At 41.1% G+C, this 14,509-nt stretch overlaps 1 protein-coding gene across 1 annotated transcript in view; it reads right to left on the bottom strand.

The window, feature by feature from the left end:
• Window positions 1-9,427: 9,427 nt before the first annotated feature.
• The window catches only part of AGPAT5 (1-acylglycerol-3-phosphate O-acyltransferase 5), a 66,514-nt gene continuing 61,432 nt past the window's right edge, over window positions 9,428-14,509 (bottom strand). Inside the window, exons 7-8 of the mRNA XM_073589173.1 lie at window positions 12,878-13,001; window positions 9,428-12,243 (exon numbers count right to left, since the gene is read on the bottom strand). Of these exons, the coding sequence (XP_073445274.1) occupies window positions 12,018-12,243; window positions 12,878-13,001 (350 nt within the window). The 3' untranslated portion in view covers window positions 9,428-12,017. The remainder of the gene's footprint in view (window positions 12,244-12,877; window positions 13,002-14,509) is intronic.

Below are 14,509 nucleotides of genomic sequence, written 5' to 3' on the forward strand. Positions count from 1 at the left end.
TACCTCATGCGAAACAGTTTACTAGTTGAAGTAGATTCTAAGAAAACCAACAGGCTCAGCATTCATGATCTGCATGTTTTTGGAGTCTGTGAATTAGATTAATTGCAAGGGTGTGTGTGCAAAATAATAGCAGTGTGGAGTTCAATTAGTGAGGTCAATCATTCTGTGAAGAAACAGGTGAGAATCAGGTAGACCCTTTTTTAGGGGTGAAGCCAGGACATGTTGTACACGCATTTCTCCTTGAAAGCCTAAGAAACATAGGTCGTTCGAGACATTGTTCAGAAGAACAGTGTACTTCGATTAAAAAGTTGATTGGAGAGGGTATAACTTATAAAGAAGTGCAGACAATGACAGGCTGTTCAGCTAAAATGGTCTCCAATGCTTTAAAATGGAAAGCCAAACCAGAGAGATGTGGAAGAAAACAGAAGACTACCATTCGATTGGATGGAAGAATATCCAGAATGGCAAAGCTTCAGGCAATGATCAGCTCCAGGATGATCCAAGACAGTCTCAAGTTACCTGTGATGACTGTGACAGTTAAGAGATTAGCTTCACACAGACATCTTCTACAGTGAGGTCCATATATATATTTGGACAGAGACAACATTTTTCTAATTTTTGTTCTAGACATTACCAAAATGAATTTAAAACAAAACAATTCAGATGCAGTTGAAGTTCAGACTTTCAGCTTTCATTTGAGGGTATCCACATTAAAATTGGATGAAGGGTTTAGGAGTTTCAGCTCCTTAACATGTGCCACCCTGTTTTTAAAGGGACCAAGAGTAATTGGACAATTGACTCCAAGACTATTTCATGGACAGGTGTGGGCAATCCCTTCGTTATGTCACTCAATTAAGCAGATAAAAGGCCTGGAGTTGATTTGAGGTGTGGTGCTTGTATTTGGAAGGAAACATGTGGTCAAAGGAGCTCTCCATGCAGGTGAATCAAGCCATCCTTAAGCTGCAAAAACAGAAAAAACCCATCCGAGAAATTGCTACATTAGAAGTGGCAAAATCTACAGTTTGGTACATCCTGAGAAAGAAAGCACTGGTGAACTCATCAATGCAAAAGGACCTGAGCGCCCACGGAAGACAACAGTGGTGGATGATCACAGAATAGTCTCCATGGTGAAGAGAAACCCCTTCACAACAGCCAACCAAGTGAACAACACTCTCCAGGAGGTAGGCGTATCAATATCCAAATCTACCATAAAGAGAAGACTGCATGAAAGTAAATACAGAGGATTCACTGCACGGTGCAAGCCACTCATAAGCATCAAGAATAAAAAGTCTAGACTGGACTTTCCTAAAAAACATCTAAAAAAGTCAGCACAGTTCTGGAAGAACATTCTTTGGACAGATGAAACCAAGATCAACCTCTACCAGAATGATGGAAAGAGAAAAGTATGGCAAAGGCGTGGTACAGCTCATGATCCAAAGCATACCACCATCTGTAAAACACGGCGGAGGCAGTGTGATGGCTTGGGCATGCATGGCTGCCAGTGGAACTGGGTCACTAGTGTTTATTGATGATATGACAAAGGACAGAAGCAGCCGAATGAATCCTGAGGTATTCAGAGCCATACTGTGTGCTCAGATCCAGCCAAACTGATTGTCCATCTGTAGTATGAAACGATGACCCAAAACAAAGCCAAAGCAACCCAGGAGTTTATTAAAGCAAAGAAGTGGAATATTCTTGAATGGCTAAGTCAGTCACCTGATCTCAACCCAATTGAGCATGCATTTCACTTGTTAAAGACTAAACTTCAGACAGAAAGGCCCACAAACAGCAACTGAAAACCACCGCAGTGAAGGCCTGGCAGAGCATCAAAAAGGAGGAAACACAGCGTCTGGTGATGTCCATGAGTCAAGACTTCAGGCAGTCATTGCCAACAAAGGGTTTTCAACCAAGTACTAGAAATGAACATTTTATTTACAATTATTTAATCTGTCCAATTACTTTTGGTCCCTTTAAAAACAGGGTGGCACATGTTAAGGAGCTGAAACTCCTAAACCCTTCATCCAATTTTAATGTGGATACCCTCAAATGAAAGCTGTTTAAAATTCATTGTGTTAATGTCTAGAACCAAAATTAGAAAAATGTTGTCTGTCCAAATATATATGGACCTAACTATCAAGAAGTCCCAGCAAAGTCCCACTGTTAAAAAAAAGAAAAAACAAACAGAAAAATGTACTGAAGCGGATACAATTTGCCAAAGAACAAATCAACTGGCCTAAAGAGAAGTGGAGAAACATTTTGTGGACTGATGAAAGTAAAATTGTTCTATTTGAGTCCAAAGGGCACAGACAGTTCATTAGACGACCCCCAAACTGTACATTCAAGCCACAGTACACTCTGAAAACAGTGAAGTATGGTGGTGCAAACATCATGATATGGGCATGTTTCTCTTACTATGGTGCTGGACCTATTTACTGAATATCAGGGATCATTGACCAGTTTGCATATATTAAAATGCTTGAAGAGGTCATGTCACCTTATGCTGGAGAGAATATGCCCTTGAAATGGGTGTTTCAACAAGACAACGACCCTAAACACACCAGTAAACAAGCAAAATCTTGGTTCCTGTCCAACAAAATTGAGGTTATGGAGTGGCCAGGCCAATCCCCAGACCTTTATCTGATAGAACACTTGAAGGGTGACATTAAAAATACTGCTTCTGAGGCAAAGACAAGTAATGTAAAAAAATTGTGGGATGTAGTCCAAGCATACTGGGCTGGAATAACAGTTGACAGGTGTCAGAAGTTGGTTGACTATGCAACATAGATGTGAAGCCGTTCTAAAAAATGTCAGCATACAGCTAAATATTAGGTTAGTGATTCACAGGAATGCTACATCCACAAAAAAGTCCATATTGTGAGTTTGTATATACAAATGCAGACACAGCTATTTTTTTTTTTTTTTTTTTTTTTTTAGAACAGCCCAATGTTAATTTTGCTAATTTCTGTAAAGTAGTTAAAAATTCTATACATTTCTCTTCATGTTTTGAATTAGAAAACAGTGTGCAATGTTACCAATGCATAGAAATAAAAACTAGTGAAGGTTTTTGAATATACTATTATTTTGAACACTACTGTACAAGTACAAGCTGCAGTACTTCAATTGCCTTTGCTACACACAGGCGATGATCAGGTCGCCTGTGTATAGCAGAAATGCTAACTTGCTATGAGCGCCGACCATGGGGTGGTGCTCATAGCAATCTGGCAAAGACAACCATAGAGGTCTGCTTTAGACCTATGAGTGTCATTCCGACCCACAATCACTCGAGGTCACCAAGGGGCGTGATGAGCTTCTGGTAAGCACGAGTTAAATGCCGCTGTCAGAGATTAACAGTGGCATTTAACTAGTTAACAGCCACAGGTGGATCGCGATTCCACCCACAGCTGTTGTGGGCACGTCAGCTGTAGATGGGTGGAAGCCAACACCAAACGAGGAGTTCGACGTGGGCATTCTATTACGCCCAACGTCCAAAAGGAGTTAAATAAAGGCCACCTAATTCACACCGGTTTCTTTGCAGAATGATTGACCTCACTAATTGAAGTCCACACTGCTATTATTTTGAACACATCCCTTTTCAATTATTCTAGTACACAGACTCAAAACAAGCAGATCACGAACGCTCAGCCTGTTGGTTTTCTTAGAACCTACTGCACCAACGGGTAAATTGTTTGACATGTGGTTATATGATTTATACCAAACACGGTGATTAATCTGGTTAGTCATACTGCACTGCTATTTTGAACACTTCTGCAGGAGGCAGAGATCCGAAACCCATTTCGGTCTATGGTTTTACCTGTATTGGGACTAACCTCTCTCTCTTTTAGGTCTGGAGAGTACAGCCTGTAGTGGTCAGCAGGCTAGCTACACCTAGCCTACAAGCATCTCAGTTTAGACTAAAGTCCTGTAGGAGGAAGGGATCTAGACCTGTTCTGCCTATGCTTTTTCCTGCAATGCGGCTAACCTTTCTTTTACCTTTTATGTCTCGAGATAAGAGACTGTAGTCAGTCTGTAAGCTCTCTCATCTGGATGGAAGGACCACTGTACCTTGATGCAGGTTTCTAGATGGACAGTCCTATAACTTTTTGACTACTGCCTGCTTAACCACCAGATTGGTGCATTGCATAAAGAAGATGAATCCAGAGCTACCAGGACCATAGAATAAAGCATCTTCAGGACATTCAAATTTGTCCCTCAACTTGGTCCTTTTACAATGGCTCATTTCCCTATGGCTGCATCATCCCACTCCTCGCGGTGCCAACCCTTAGCGTTTCCGGTCTTCAGTGGTGTGGATACCTTCCTTGTTTGCCCACCTACGACTTTTCCTATTGACTGCCATGCACCCCTACCCTACTAGCATCTCAACCCCTTCTGAGGCTACACGACTCCATTACTGTGGTGCCCCTAGTTCTCCAGTGGGGCTGGGACTCTAATTCAGTCCCCAAATTAACTTGCAGTCTCGTCAGTTACCCCCCTTTTTTGCTGTCATCTTTCCCCTGGCATTGCTTTATGGATGCCTGAATCACTGTACACTGACAGCTGGTCACCTTTGCTTCTACAGGAGCCCTCAGCCAGGGGGAAATCTCTCCAGGTCTGGGAAGGCTTTCTGCTGGGGGAAGAAAGCTACAGTAGCATTGGTCCAGCTATCTTTTTAGCCGTTTGCCTTCTCTGTTCCCTATCATGTCTAAACCTAGAAATGAGTACTAGTCAGACTGCCCTGGTTACTTATTTTGCCTGCCCCCCATGCAAGCGTAAATTTTCTTCGGGCTAACCCACAGCTACCTGTGCTGCTTGCACCTATCGTCTCAGTAGATGTCTGCTAAGAAGTCTCCTGAGGCCTGCACACCCAAACTCTAGCATGGGCCATAGTACTGTTGTGAAGTTTCTGCATACCTTTACTCCCATCTCTGGCAATTTTATCACTGCCCAAAGCAAGTCAGACACACCACCTACTCCGCACCAACAATGCAGATTGCATAAGTGGTCTGAGCAACCTCAGATGAGTTCATCTTCCAGGTCTCCTCCTGTCTCAGCACTTTCTTGCTCCCACTCCCAGTTTACATAGCCTAGCTCCGATTTGGAGTCAGACCAGGAGGTAAAGGTCATATACAGGTGCTTCTCACAAAATTAGAATATCATCAAAAAGTTAATTTCAGTTCTTTACAAAAAGTGAAACTCATATTATAGAGTCATTACAAATAGAGTGATCCATTTCAAGTGTTTCTGTTAATGTTGATGATTATGGTTTACAGTCATTCAAAACCCATAAGTTCTCGCAGTAATTAGAATACTTTACAACACCAGCATGAAAAATAATTTTTGTTCTGCCCATTGAATAGAGGGCAATATGGTTCGTATTTATGTGCTGGTTTTTGTGTTATAGCACCATCTAATGGTGGCTGAATTTATGACCTGTGTCTTTAACAACAAATAGAGTGTTGCACTGTGCGATTAAACCAAGGTATGCTGGGAAGAAACTCCATTTTCTTCTGTGTACTTCTCGGAACATACGTGTTTATTTGCCCTCCTGTAACTGCTCCAACTTGAGTTTGCTATCCTGGTAAAGTATATCTGGTAAGGTTAATTAATATCTTTGTTCTTACAATACAGTATTTAACAGAAATGTGATTAACGATATAGCAGCCAGTACAAAGGAGATGAGATTAGAGATCTGTGTAATCCCATGTTCAAGTTTGCACACACTGTATACTTTCCTGTTAATTGTAAAGTGTCAGCTGTGTGATTATTTGCCCAATACTTACCTATGTTGTTGTATTCTTATAGTTTTACTATATGTTCTATACCTGTTAACCAATAAACAAGTTAGACTACAGAGAACGGTCTGCTTATTTGGAAGACAGAAGTGGTTTATGCTGTATGTCTGATTGCACATCGTGTCAACGTGTATGAAGACAGAACAATTTTAAAATCCGAAATGTTGGCCTACTGAAACGCATGTTCAGGAAATGCACTCAATACTTTGTCGGGGCTCCTTTTGCATCAATTCCTGCATCAATACAGCGTGGCATGGAGGCGATCAGCCTGTGGCACTGCTGGGGTGTTATGGAAGCCCAGGTTGCTTTGATAGCAGCCTTCAGCTCATCTGCATTGTTGGGTCTGGTGTCTCATCTTCCTCTTGACAATACACCATAGATTCTCTAAGGGGTTAAGGTCAGGCAAGTTTGCTGGCTAATCAAGCACAGTGATGCTGTTGTTTTTAAACCAGGTATTGGTACTTTTGGCAGTGTGGACTGCTGGAGAATGAAATTTCCGTCTCCAAGAAGCTTGGCAAAGGGAAGCATGAAGTGCTTACAATTTCCTGGTAAACGGCTGTGCTGATAAAACACAGTGGACCTACACCAGCAGATGATATGGCTCCCCAAACCATCACTGATTTTGGAAACTTCACACTAGACCTCAAGCAGCTTGGATTGTGTGCCTCTCCACTCTTCTTCCAGACTCTAGGAACTGGATTTCCAAATGAAATGCAATATTTACTTTCATCTGAAAACACCTTGGACCACTGAGCAACAATTCCAGTTCTTTTTCTCCTTGGCCCAGGTAAGACACTTCTGGCGTTGTCTATTGGTCATGAGTGGCTTGACACAAGGAATGCGACACTTGTAGCCCATGTCCTGGATACGTCTGTGTGATGGCTCTTGCAGCAATGACTCCAGCAGCAGTCCACTAACTGTGGATCTCCCCCAAATTTTTGAATGGCTTTTTCTTAATCCTTTTAAGGCTGCGGTTATCCCAGTTGCTTGCGCACCTTTTTCTACCACACTTTTTCCTTCCACGCAACTTTCCATTAGTATGCTTGTATACAGCACTCTGAACAGCTAGCTTTTTTAGCAATGACCTTTTGTGACTTACCCTCCTTATGGAGTGTGTCAATGACAGCCTTCTGGACATCTGTCAAGTCAGCAGTCTTCCCCATGATTGTGCAGCCTACTGAAACAGACTAAGGGACCTTTTTAAACACTTAGGAAGCCTTTGCAGGTGTTTTTTGTTAATTATTCTAATTTACTAATGACTTTTGGGTTTTCATAACTGTAAGCCATAATCAACACTAACATTAACAGAAACAAACACTTGAAATAGATCAGTGTTTGTAATGACAATATAATATGAGTTTCACTTTTTGTACAGAAGAACTAAAATAAATTAACTTTATGATGATACATACAAAAACGATTCCAAGCTTCTATCAAAGAGCCAGGAAAAAAAAAAAAAAAAAAAAAAAAGGGCAGCATTCACAACTCACACATGGCAACTGAGATCTATCTGTTCCTTTGCCATTTACACAAATAGAAGATTTTGATCCACAAAAAGATTAAAAGGCTATGTGCACACGTTGCGGAAGTTACCGCGAGAATTCTGGAATTCCATTCCACGGGAAAATCACATTTTAAATTCCCGAGGAAATACTAGCGAATTGCAAGCGTAATTAGCTTGCAGAATGCTAGCGTTTTCCAAGCGATCTGTAGCATCGCTTGGAGAAATGATTGACAGGTTGGTCACACTCGTCATAGTGTTTGACTAGTGTGACCAACTTTTTACTATTGAGGCTGCCTATGCAGCATCAGTAGTAAAAAGATCTAATGTTAAAAATAAAAAAATCTGGTTATATTCACCTTGCTGCGTCCCGTGCAATGCAGGGCTGTGGAGTCGGTAAGCCAAACCTGTGACTCCGACTCCTCAATTTCCCTTACACCGACTCCGACTCCAACTCCGACTCCGACACATATTGCTTATATTTAAGTGAAAAATTTATTGTAGTACAATGTGAACCTCAGACATTTAATCATTTTTATGATCCAATAATCAAGATATTTAGATAGAACAGAATATATATTGGTGTACTACCCGGTTTTCATTCTTTTTGGTACAGATACGATATGGATAGACAGATATGGATAAATGGATAGATAGAGCAGATTTCTAATCTGCTTTTGCTATTGAAAACATTATCTATGAGCTCAAAAACCTTTCAGGTGATGCAGTTTTTTAAAAAGATGATCAGCTTTTCCAGCTGAAAAACGTATCCTCAAAAAACACAGGAAAAACGCTGTGTGTGAATGTAGCCTTAGATCAGGAATAGAACAGCCATTTATAGGACATTTCATAACTTTCCCAAACTCCTATGAAAAAATATTCAGCACATCCTGCATTGAATTACTGTACCCAATTTATTATATATTTTAGGAGTCGGTCCATTTTATACCAACTCCAACAAAATGAGCACCGACTCCACGACTCCGACTCCACAGCCCTGGTGCAATGTTCCCGGGCCTCAGCGATGCTCCCGTTCCCAGTAATGCCTTGCGAGACCTTTGATGACGTCGTGGTCTCACGATGCTGTAGCGGTCTCGCGAGGAATAGGGACCGCTACAGTATCGCGAGACCGCGACGTCATCAAAGGTCTCGCAAGGCATTACTGGGAACGGGAGCATCGCTGAGGCCCGGGAAGGCTGCGCGGGATTCCGGAAGGTGAATGTAACCCAATTTTTTATTCTATTTTTTTACAGGGATATGATACCCACAGCCCGGTGGACAGTCTCCTCTCCTCCGGACCATGGGTATCATCCGCAAATGTTCTGCTTACTTTTCGCATGGTGGGCACAGCCACATGCGGAAAGTAAGCAAAACAATGCATTCCTATGTGGGCGGAATCGCCACGAATCCGCAAAAAGAATGGGCATGCTGTGGATTTTTCCATGATGCGATTCCATCGCGGGAAAATACGCAGCATTAGCACAGCATTGCTGAATCCCATAGGAATGCATGGGTTGCTGGGTTTTTTTGCGTTTTCGCGGCAAAAATGCGCGTTAAAAACCGCCGCGAAAAAAACGAGATGTGTGAACGCAGCCTAATTTTTTTTTTTTTTTTTTTTTTACAATCAGTCCAAAATACCTGTCCCAAAATAATGAACATGGACTTTCCCAAAAACACTGATGAAATGCATATGTGAAGCAAGAAAGCCTGACTAATGTAATATTTTTGAGCAGGTAGTAAGGTGAGATACTAGAAACTTGGCAAAAACAGCAATTCTACACAATGGATGCATCTCTGCAGGTCAAAATCTCTCTCGAGTTTCTAGCAATTGGCACCTATTGTCACATAATAGTAACTAGAGTTGAGCGACTTTGGTCGGATCGGGTTTCGTGAAACCCGAATGAAACAAAATAAGTTTCAGATGAAACTCGTCCGACTAGAGCAAAACAAAGTCGGAGTTTCGTCCGAAACCCGACCCCAATGCAAGTCAATGGGAAATAAAAGTCGGACGAAACTCCGACTTTTTTTGCTCTAGTCGGACGAGTTTCATCTGAAACTTATTTTGTTTCATTCGGGTTTCACGAAACCCGATCCGACCAAAGTCGCTCAACTCTAATAGTAACATGAGGAACACAACTTGTAATATTAAATGTAGATTTTTATTTTTTTTACTTGGCAACACAGCACAGAAACTTTACATTAGGTAATGGGCATTTTATATAAACACACAAAATAATTATGAATGCGCATGATGTAATAGTGATACACTTTAATATATATCGTTTTAAACAAATACATTGTTAAAACTAATTTTTTGGCAACAGAATGTATTAAATGTGATAAAGACCAGCAGTGCAATCTCCATTTTTCCTACAGAATTCATTATTCCTGACACATGAAAAAGAGTCTGAGTGCCCACAAAGGCTGGATATAGTGTAGACATCAAAGAGCCAGAAAGTTCTGGGGGCCCTTGGTTATCTAGACAAACAACTTTTACTAATATATCTTCCTCCCACACATTCAAAAAAATCTGTCAAGTGTCAGCTCAACATGGGTGAAACATGGCTCCCACAAGGAATTCGAAATCATGGTTTTTCCAGAGTAAATTTCACATCGTCATATGATACATGAAAAGCAATGCAACAAATTTTTCAGAAAAACAAGTTTAAAAGAAAGACAATGAAAACTGCTCATTTCAAGTAAACTTGTATTAAAAAGGACAAAGCATCAAAGAGGGTGACAAAGGAGCAAACATGTAATGCGGCTTAAACAGGGGGAAAAATGTAATTGTGCTCCATCAGATGAAGGAAGAAGGAACGTCCTTCCGTCCTCGTGTCTTCCTGGAGGTATGGAACAGCATTAGTAGGATACACTATTTGATACCAGAGTCCAGAAAAAAACCCCCCAGAAGTTTGCACGTTGCTGAATCCGTTATTGCATACAGGAGATACCAAAAGAGGAAGAAGTTTACATTGGGTAACTGGGGAATGTCAGAAACTATGTAATCAAAATAGGGAATGAACATGGCTGAAAAACGATCCTTTAACCCTCAACCAAATACAAAAAAACTCTTCCATATAATTTAAGTGAATATTTTCTAAGCCACAGTTGTGCCTACAAGTTGTGGCTGCCCGGCTCTTGTTGCAACAAGCTGACCGACCCTCCGAAGAGCGGGCGACATGGAATGAAACCTCGACGTAAGTGCCGATTATTGTACCATAACCGGAGAGAATGCTCTATTCCAGGTCTATGTTCTGGGAAACTACACATCTACATCTAAAGTTCTGGATATTTACTGCTTGATCACGCTTACAAATTAAATATCCACCCAGTTACCATTAATTTCATTAAGTTATATTCATTTTTATTAAATCTAACAACTTCTTTAAGGAATAAATTATAGAGACTATAATCATTGTTAATTTAATTTATGCAATCAATATCTCTCCGATTGTTAAGCATTTCTAAGCAAAAAGGCCATAAACAAAACAGAACGTAAAAAAGGCACACAAGCATTGATGGGGATGACGACTCCATACTTCTCTACAGCATAGGCCAGCAGTAAGGCATAGCACCATATCGGACGGTATTGCTTAAACCCATGACACGTACTATCAAACAATACTGCATTACTTCATTCATTACAATTTTTAGACATGGCTGAACGCTTCCATTGACATGATTGAGCAAAGCAAGGTGTAAAATGGAATGCAAAAAGCCTATAAAATTACAGCGGTTAGAGATGTAACAGAGGAAAACAAACACGTTTTCCGTGAATGCAGGATGCTAGCACCACTGATTCAATTAGACTGAAAACTGAGCAGAGTCTAAGGAAAAAAGGGTATTTAACCACTCACCGATTATGACAAACACATGGAATGGCCTTTTAAGAACACTGCTGCACTGCAACGTTCCTCTAGTTACGTACAAATGTATTCTACAACAACAAAAGCTTTTATCAGATTAATATTAAGCAAGAGAGTTGCTAAGGATGAAGAATCCCTCAATTGTACGTCCACAGGGGTCACATACATAGCCGATTACTATAATAATGGGGTGATTGATCAGATTTTACAAATCTCATCCAAAGCAGAGAGAATCTGCTGCAGAAATTGAGCAGTGCTGTAGAAGTGATATCCGCCGCTTGTCAATTTACGGCTCACTTTTCCACCGCAGACTTCATCCTTCGCAATGTAAATGCTGAAAACTATAGTAAATTCACAAAATGTAGCTGAAAGGTCTCATGTGGAAACATACGAAATGGGAGAAAATAGACCAAGATGCCATTACATAAGTCAGTCTGTTACCTTTTCAGATGTACAATGGCCATGTGATAAAATATGATGGATAGGCAAAGTCTCCCAGCCGCCAGCGTTCTTGGCTGACGTTACAAGGCCAAGCATGCCACTAACATCATGGCAGGGTTAGTCATTGGCACATGTGTGGCTAGCATTAATGGATGTTGCATTCAATAAAATGATGCTCTGGTAAATGGGAAGCATCAATGCTGATCAATTTAAGGATGGGTTATAACAATAGGCATTTTGCTGAACTTTAGGACACTACAACAAATCTCACACAAATTGCGATTGAGACTAGACACATTTCCAGCACGCTTACATTCTACCGATTTCAATGTAGTCATGAGTAAGGCAGAACATACAAGGTGTTCGGTTCTGGACAAAAGATTTGGTATAATGTGCAACTGGTAAAGACTAATGGTCCCTTTAGGCTTTGATGCTGACCCAAAGGCAGCCAATTAAAGTTCCATATAACCAAGTGTTCATGTAAACTTTCCTCCCAGTTTCTGTGCAAAGCATGCCAGCTGTTATACCAGTTAAAATGAACAAGGATGGCACAGTTTTCTTCAAGCTGAGCTTTGCAATGTCACCTTCCCCAGGAAATTTATTACGTTTTTCAGGATCCGTAGCTTCGTAAAACTCTGTAAGTAACCTAGCAATACAGCAAAAAATAAATAAAGATTAGATTTTCTTACTGGAACTATATTCTACCTCGAGGGGGGAATAATGATAATCGATGAAATATGTATGGTATAAGTGCAAACTGCCTCAGGAGGCCAATAATGCAAGGAACGAATGAGCTCTAATAGCAGACACTGCCCATGCTTTCAATCAGATGCATAAAAACAAATGATCTTTGATAGGAAAATACTTAAAAGGAGGTGTCCAGGCCTAATAGTTACAATACAAGTCATCCATAAAATAGGTAATCAATATCATTAAAGTCAGGGTCTGACACCCACCACCCCCACAGATCAGCTGTAATCATTGTAAGGAGCTGAACATCACATCTCTGTGCATTATGTAGTGGTCCCTCCCAAATACTGCAGACCAGTTTTTGTTGAAAAGAATAGTAGCCAATCTGCAGTACCTGGCAGCGGCTGTTACACAATAAATGGAGGTTTTCAGTTCAGGTTTGTTCACCGCTTACATATGGCTAGTGCTAGTTAATCAATGGGGAAGGGAGGGTGTCTATTATATGTCTAGACAATCGTTTAATGTGTACATTTAGTCCATGCTAAATCTGACATGTAACCCAATTTATGCATCCCAATTTAGTGACATACCTATCTTTAATCTCAAAGCGCTCATGAAGCCATCTTCTCATGAATGACTGCTCTGTTGGTATATCCTTAATATCGATACGATCCACATTTATGTGAATTTTTGGACATTCCTTGCAAAGAAATTCTGTAGAAATAGGGAGAAAAATATTAGACTGCAAGAAAAAAAAAAAAAAAAAAAAAAAAAAAAATAATAGAAATGTCTATAGCTGAATGAAATGACATGCATCTCACACTTCACTATCATAAAAACAAAAAACAATTCATAAATGAGACCGTAAGAACAGAACCATATCCTTAGGGAGGTGCAACCAAAAACGGAGAAGTCTCAACTGAAGAAAGAAATGACATGGAAAACACGGGTATTACATACCTGGTAATGTGTTTTTTCAGGGGACATGACGGCACCACGAGAGAGGGGATCCGCCCCATGAGGACAGGAAACCTTCAAGATAAAAGGGGGCGGCTCCTCTCTCCGCATCAGTTGTTTTACAGAGCACGAGAGGAACTCCGCAGGTTAGTGCACATATAAATAATACATACTGCTAAATTTCCAACACCAAGGGAGTGTATAATACTAACAAAACACCCAACTAATGACGTGATCAAATAGGGCGGGAATATAAGGGTGCCGTCATGTCCCCTGAAAAAACACATTACCAGGTATGTAATACCCGTGTTTTTCCATGGTACATGACGGCACCACGAGAGAGTTACAGAGATTTGTATTCTCTTTAGGGGGGGGATCACTGCCTGTAACACTCTTCTCCCAAATGTGAGATCAGAGGTGGCAGATAGGTCTAATCTGTAATGTCTAAAAAAGGTAGATGGAGAGGACCAAGTGGCCGCCTTACAGATTTGGTCGATGGAGGCGTCCGCTTTCTCCGCCCAGGACGTTGCCATGGCCCTCGTGGAGTGGGCTTTTAGGCCCTCTGGAACAGCCCTACCTGCACTACTATATGCTAGAATGATGGCCTCTCTCACCCATCTAGCTATAGTTTGCTTAGAGGCTTTAAGGCCTTTCCTTGCCCCCTGATACGAGACAAATAAGGCCCTCTGTTTCCTCCATGGTTTTGTCACCTCAAAATACTGTAGGATACATCTCCTAACGTCTAAGCAATGTAATCTCTCTTCCTTTTTGTTACCGGGGTTAGGACAAAAGGATGGCAAGGTTATTTCCTGAGCTCTGTGGAATTTCGACACTACCTTAGGGAGGTATGCTGGATCTAATCTCAACACGACTCTATCGTCCATAACCTGAGTGTATGGTGGATCTGCTGATAGTGCGTGTAAGTCCCCAACCCTACGTGCCGATGTGAGCGCCACTAACAAGGCTGTTTTTAAAGTTAACACTTTATCTGATGTTGTGCTTATTGGTTCAAACGGACTTTCCGTTAGAGATGATAGGACTAAATTTAGATCCCAGGGAGGAGGTTTAGGAGATGGGACAGAGTCAGCTCTAGCACAGGCCCGGATAAATCTGGCGACCGATCTATCGCTTGCCAGGTCATAGTTAAATAATGCTGCCAGGGCTGAAACGTGTACTTTCAGGGTGCTGACCGCTAAGCCCAGGTCCAAACCCTTTTGTAGGAATTCTAGCACTGCCCTCACAGGCACTTCCCCCTCCTGTATTGG

The sequence above is a fragment of the Dendrobates tinctorius genome, unplaced genomic scaffold (assembly GCF_039654945.1).
Source record: "Dendrobates tinctorius isolate UK_male_01 unplaced genomic scaffold, ASM3965494v1 ptg000107l, whole genome shotgun sequence".
NCBI lineage: Eukaryota > Metazoa > Chordata > Amphibia > Anura > Dendrobatidae > Dendrobates > Dendrobates tinctorius.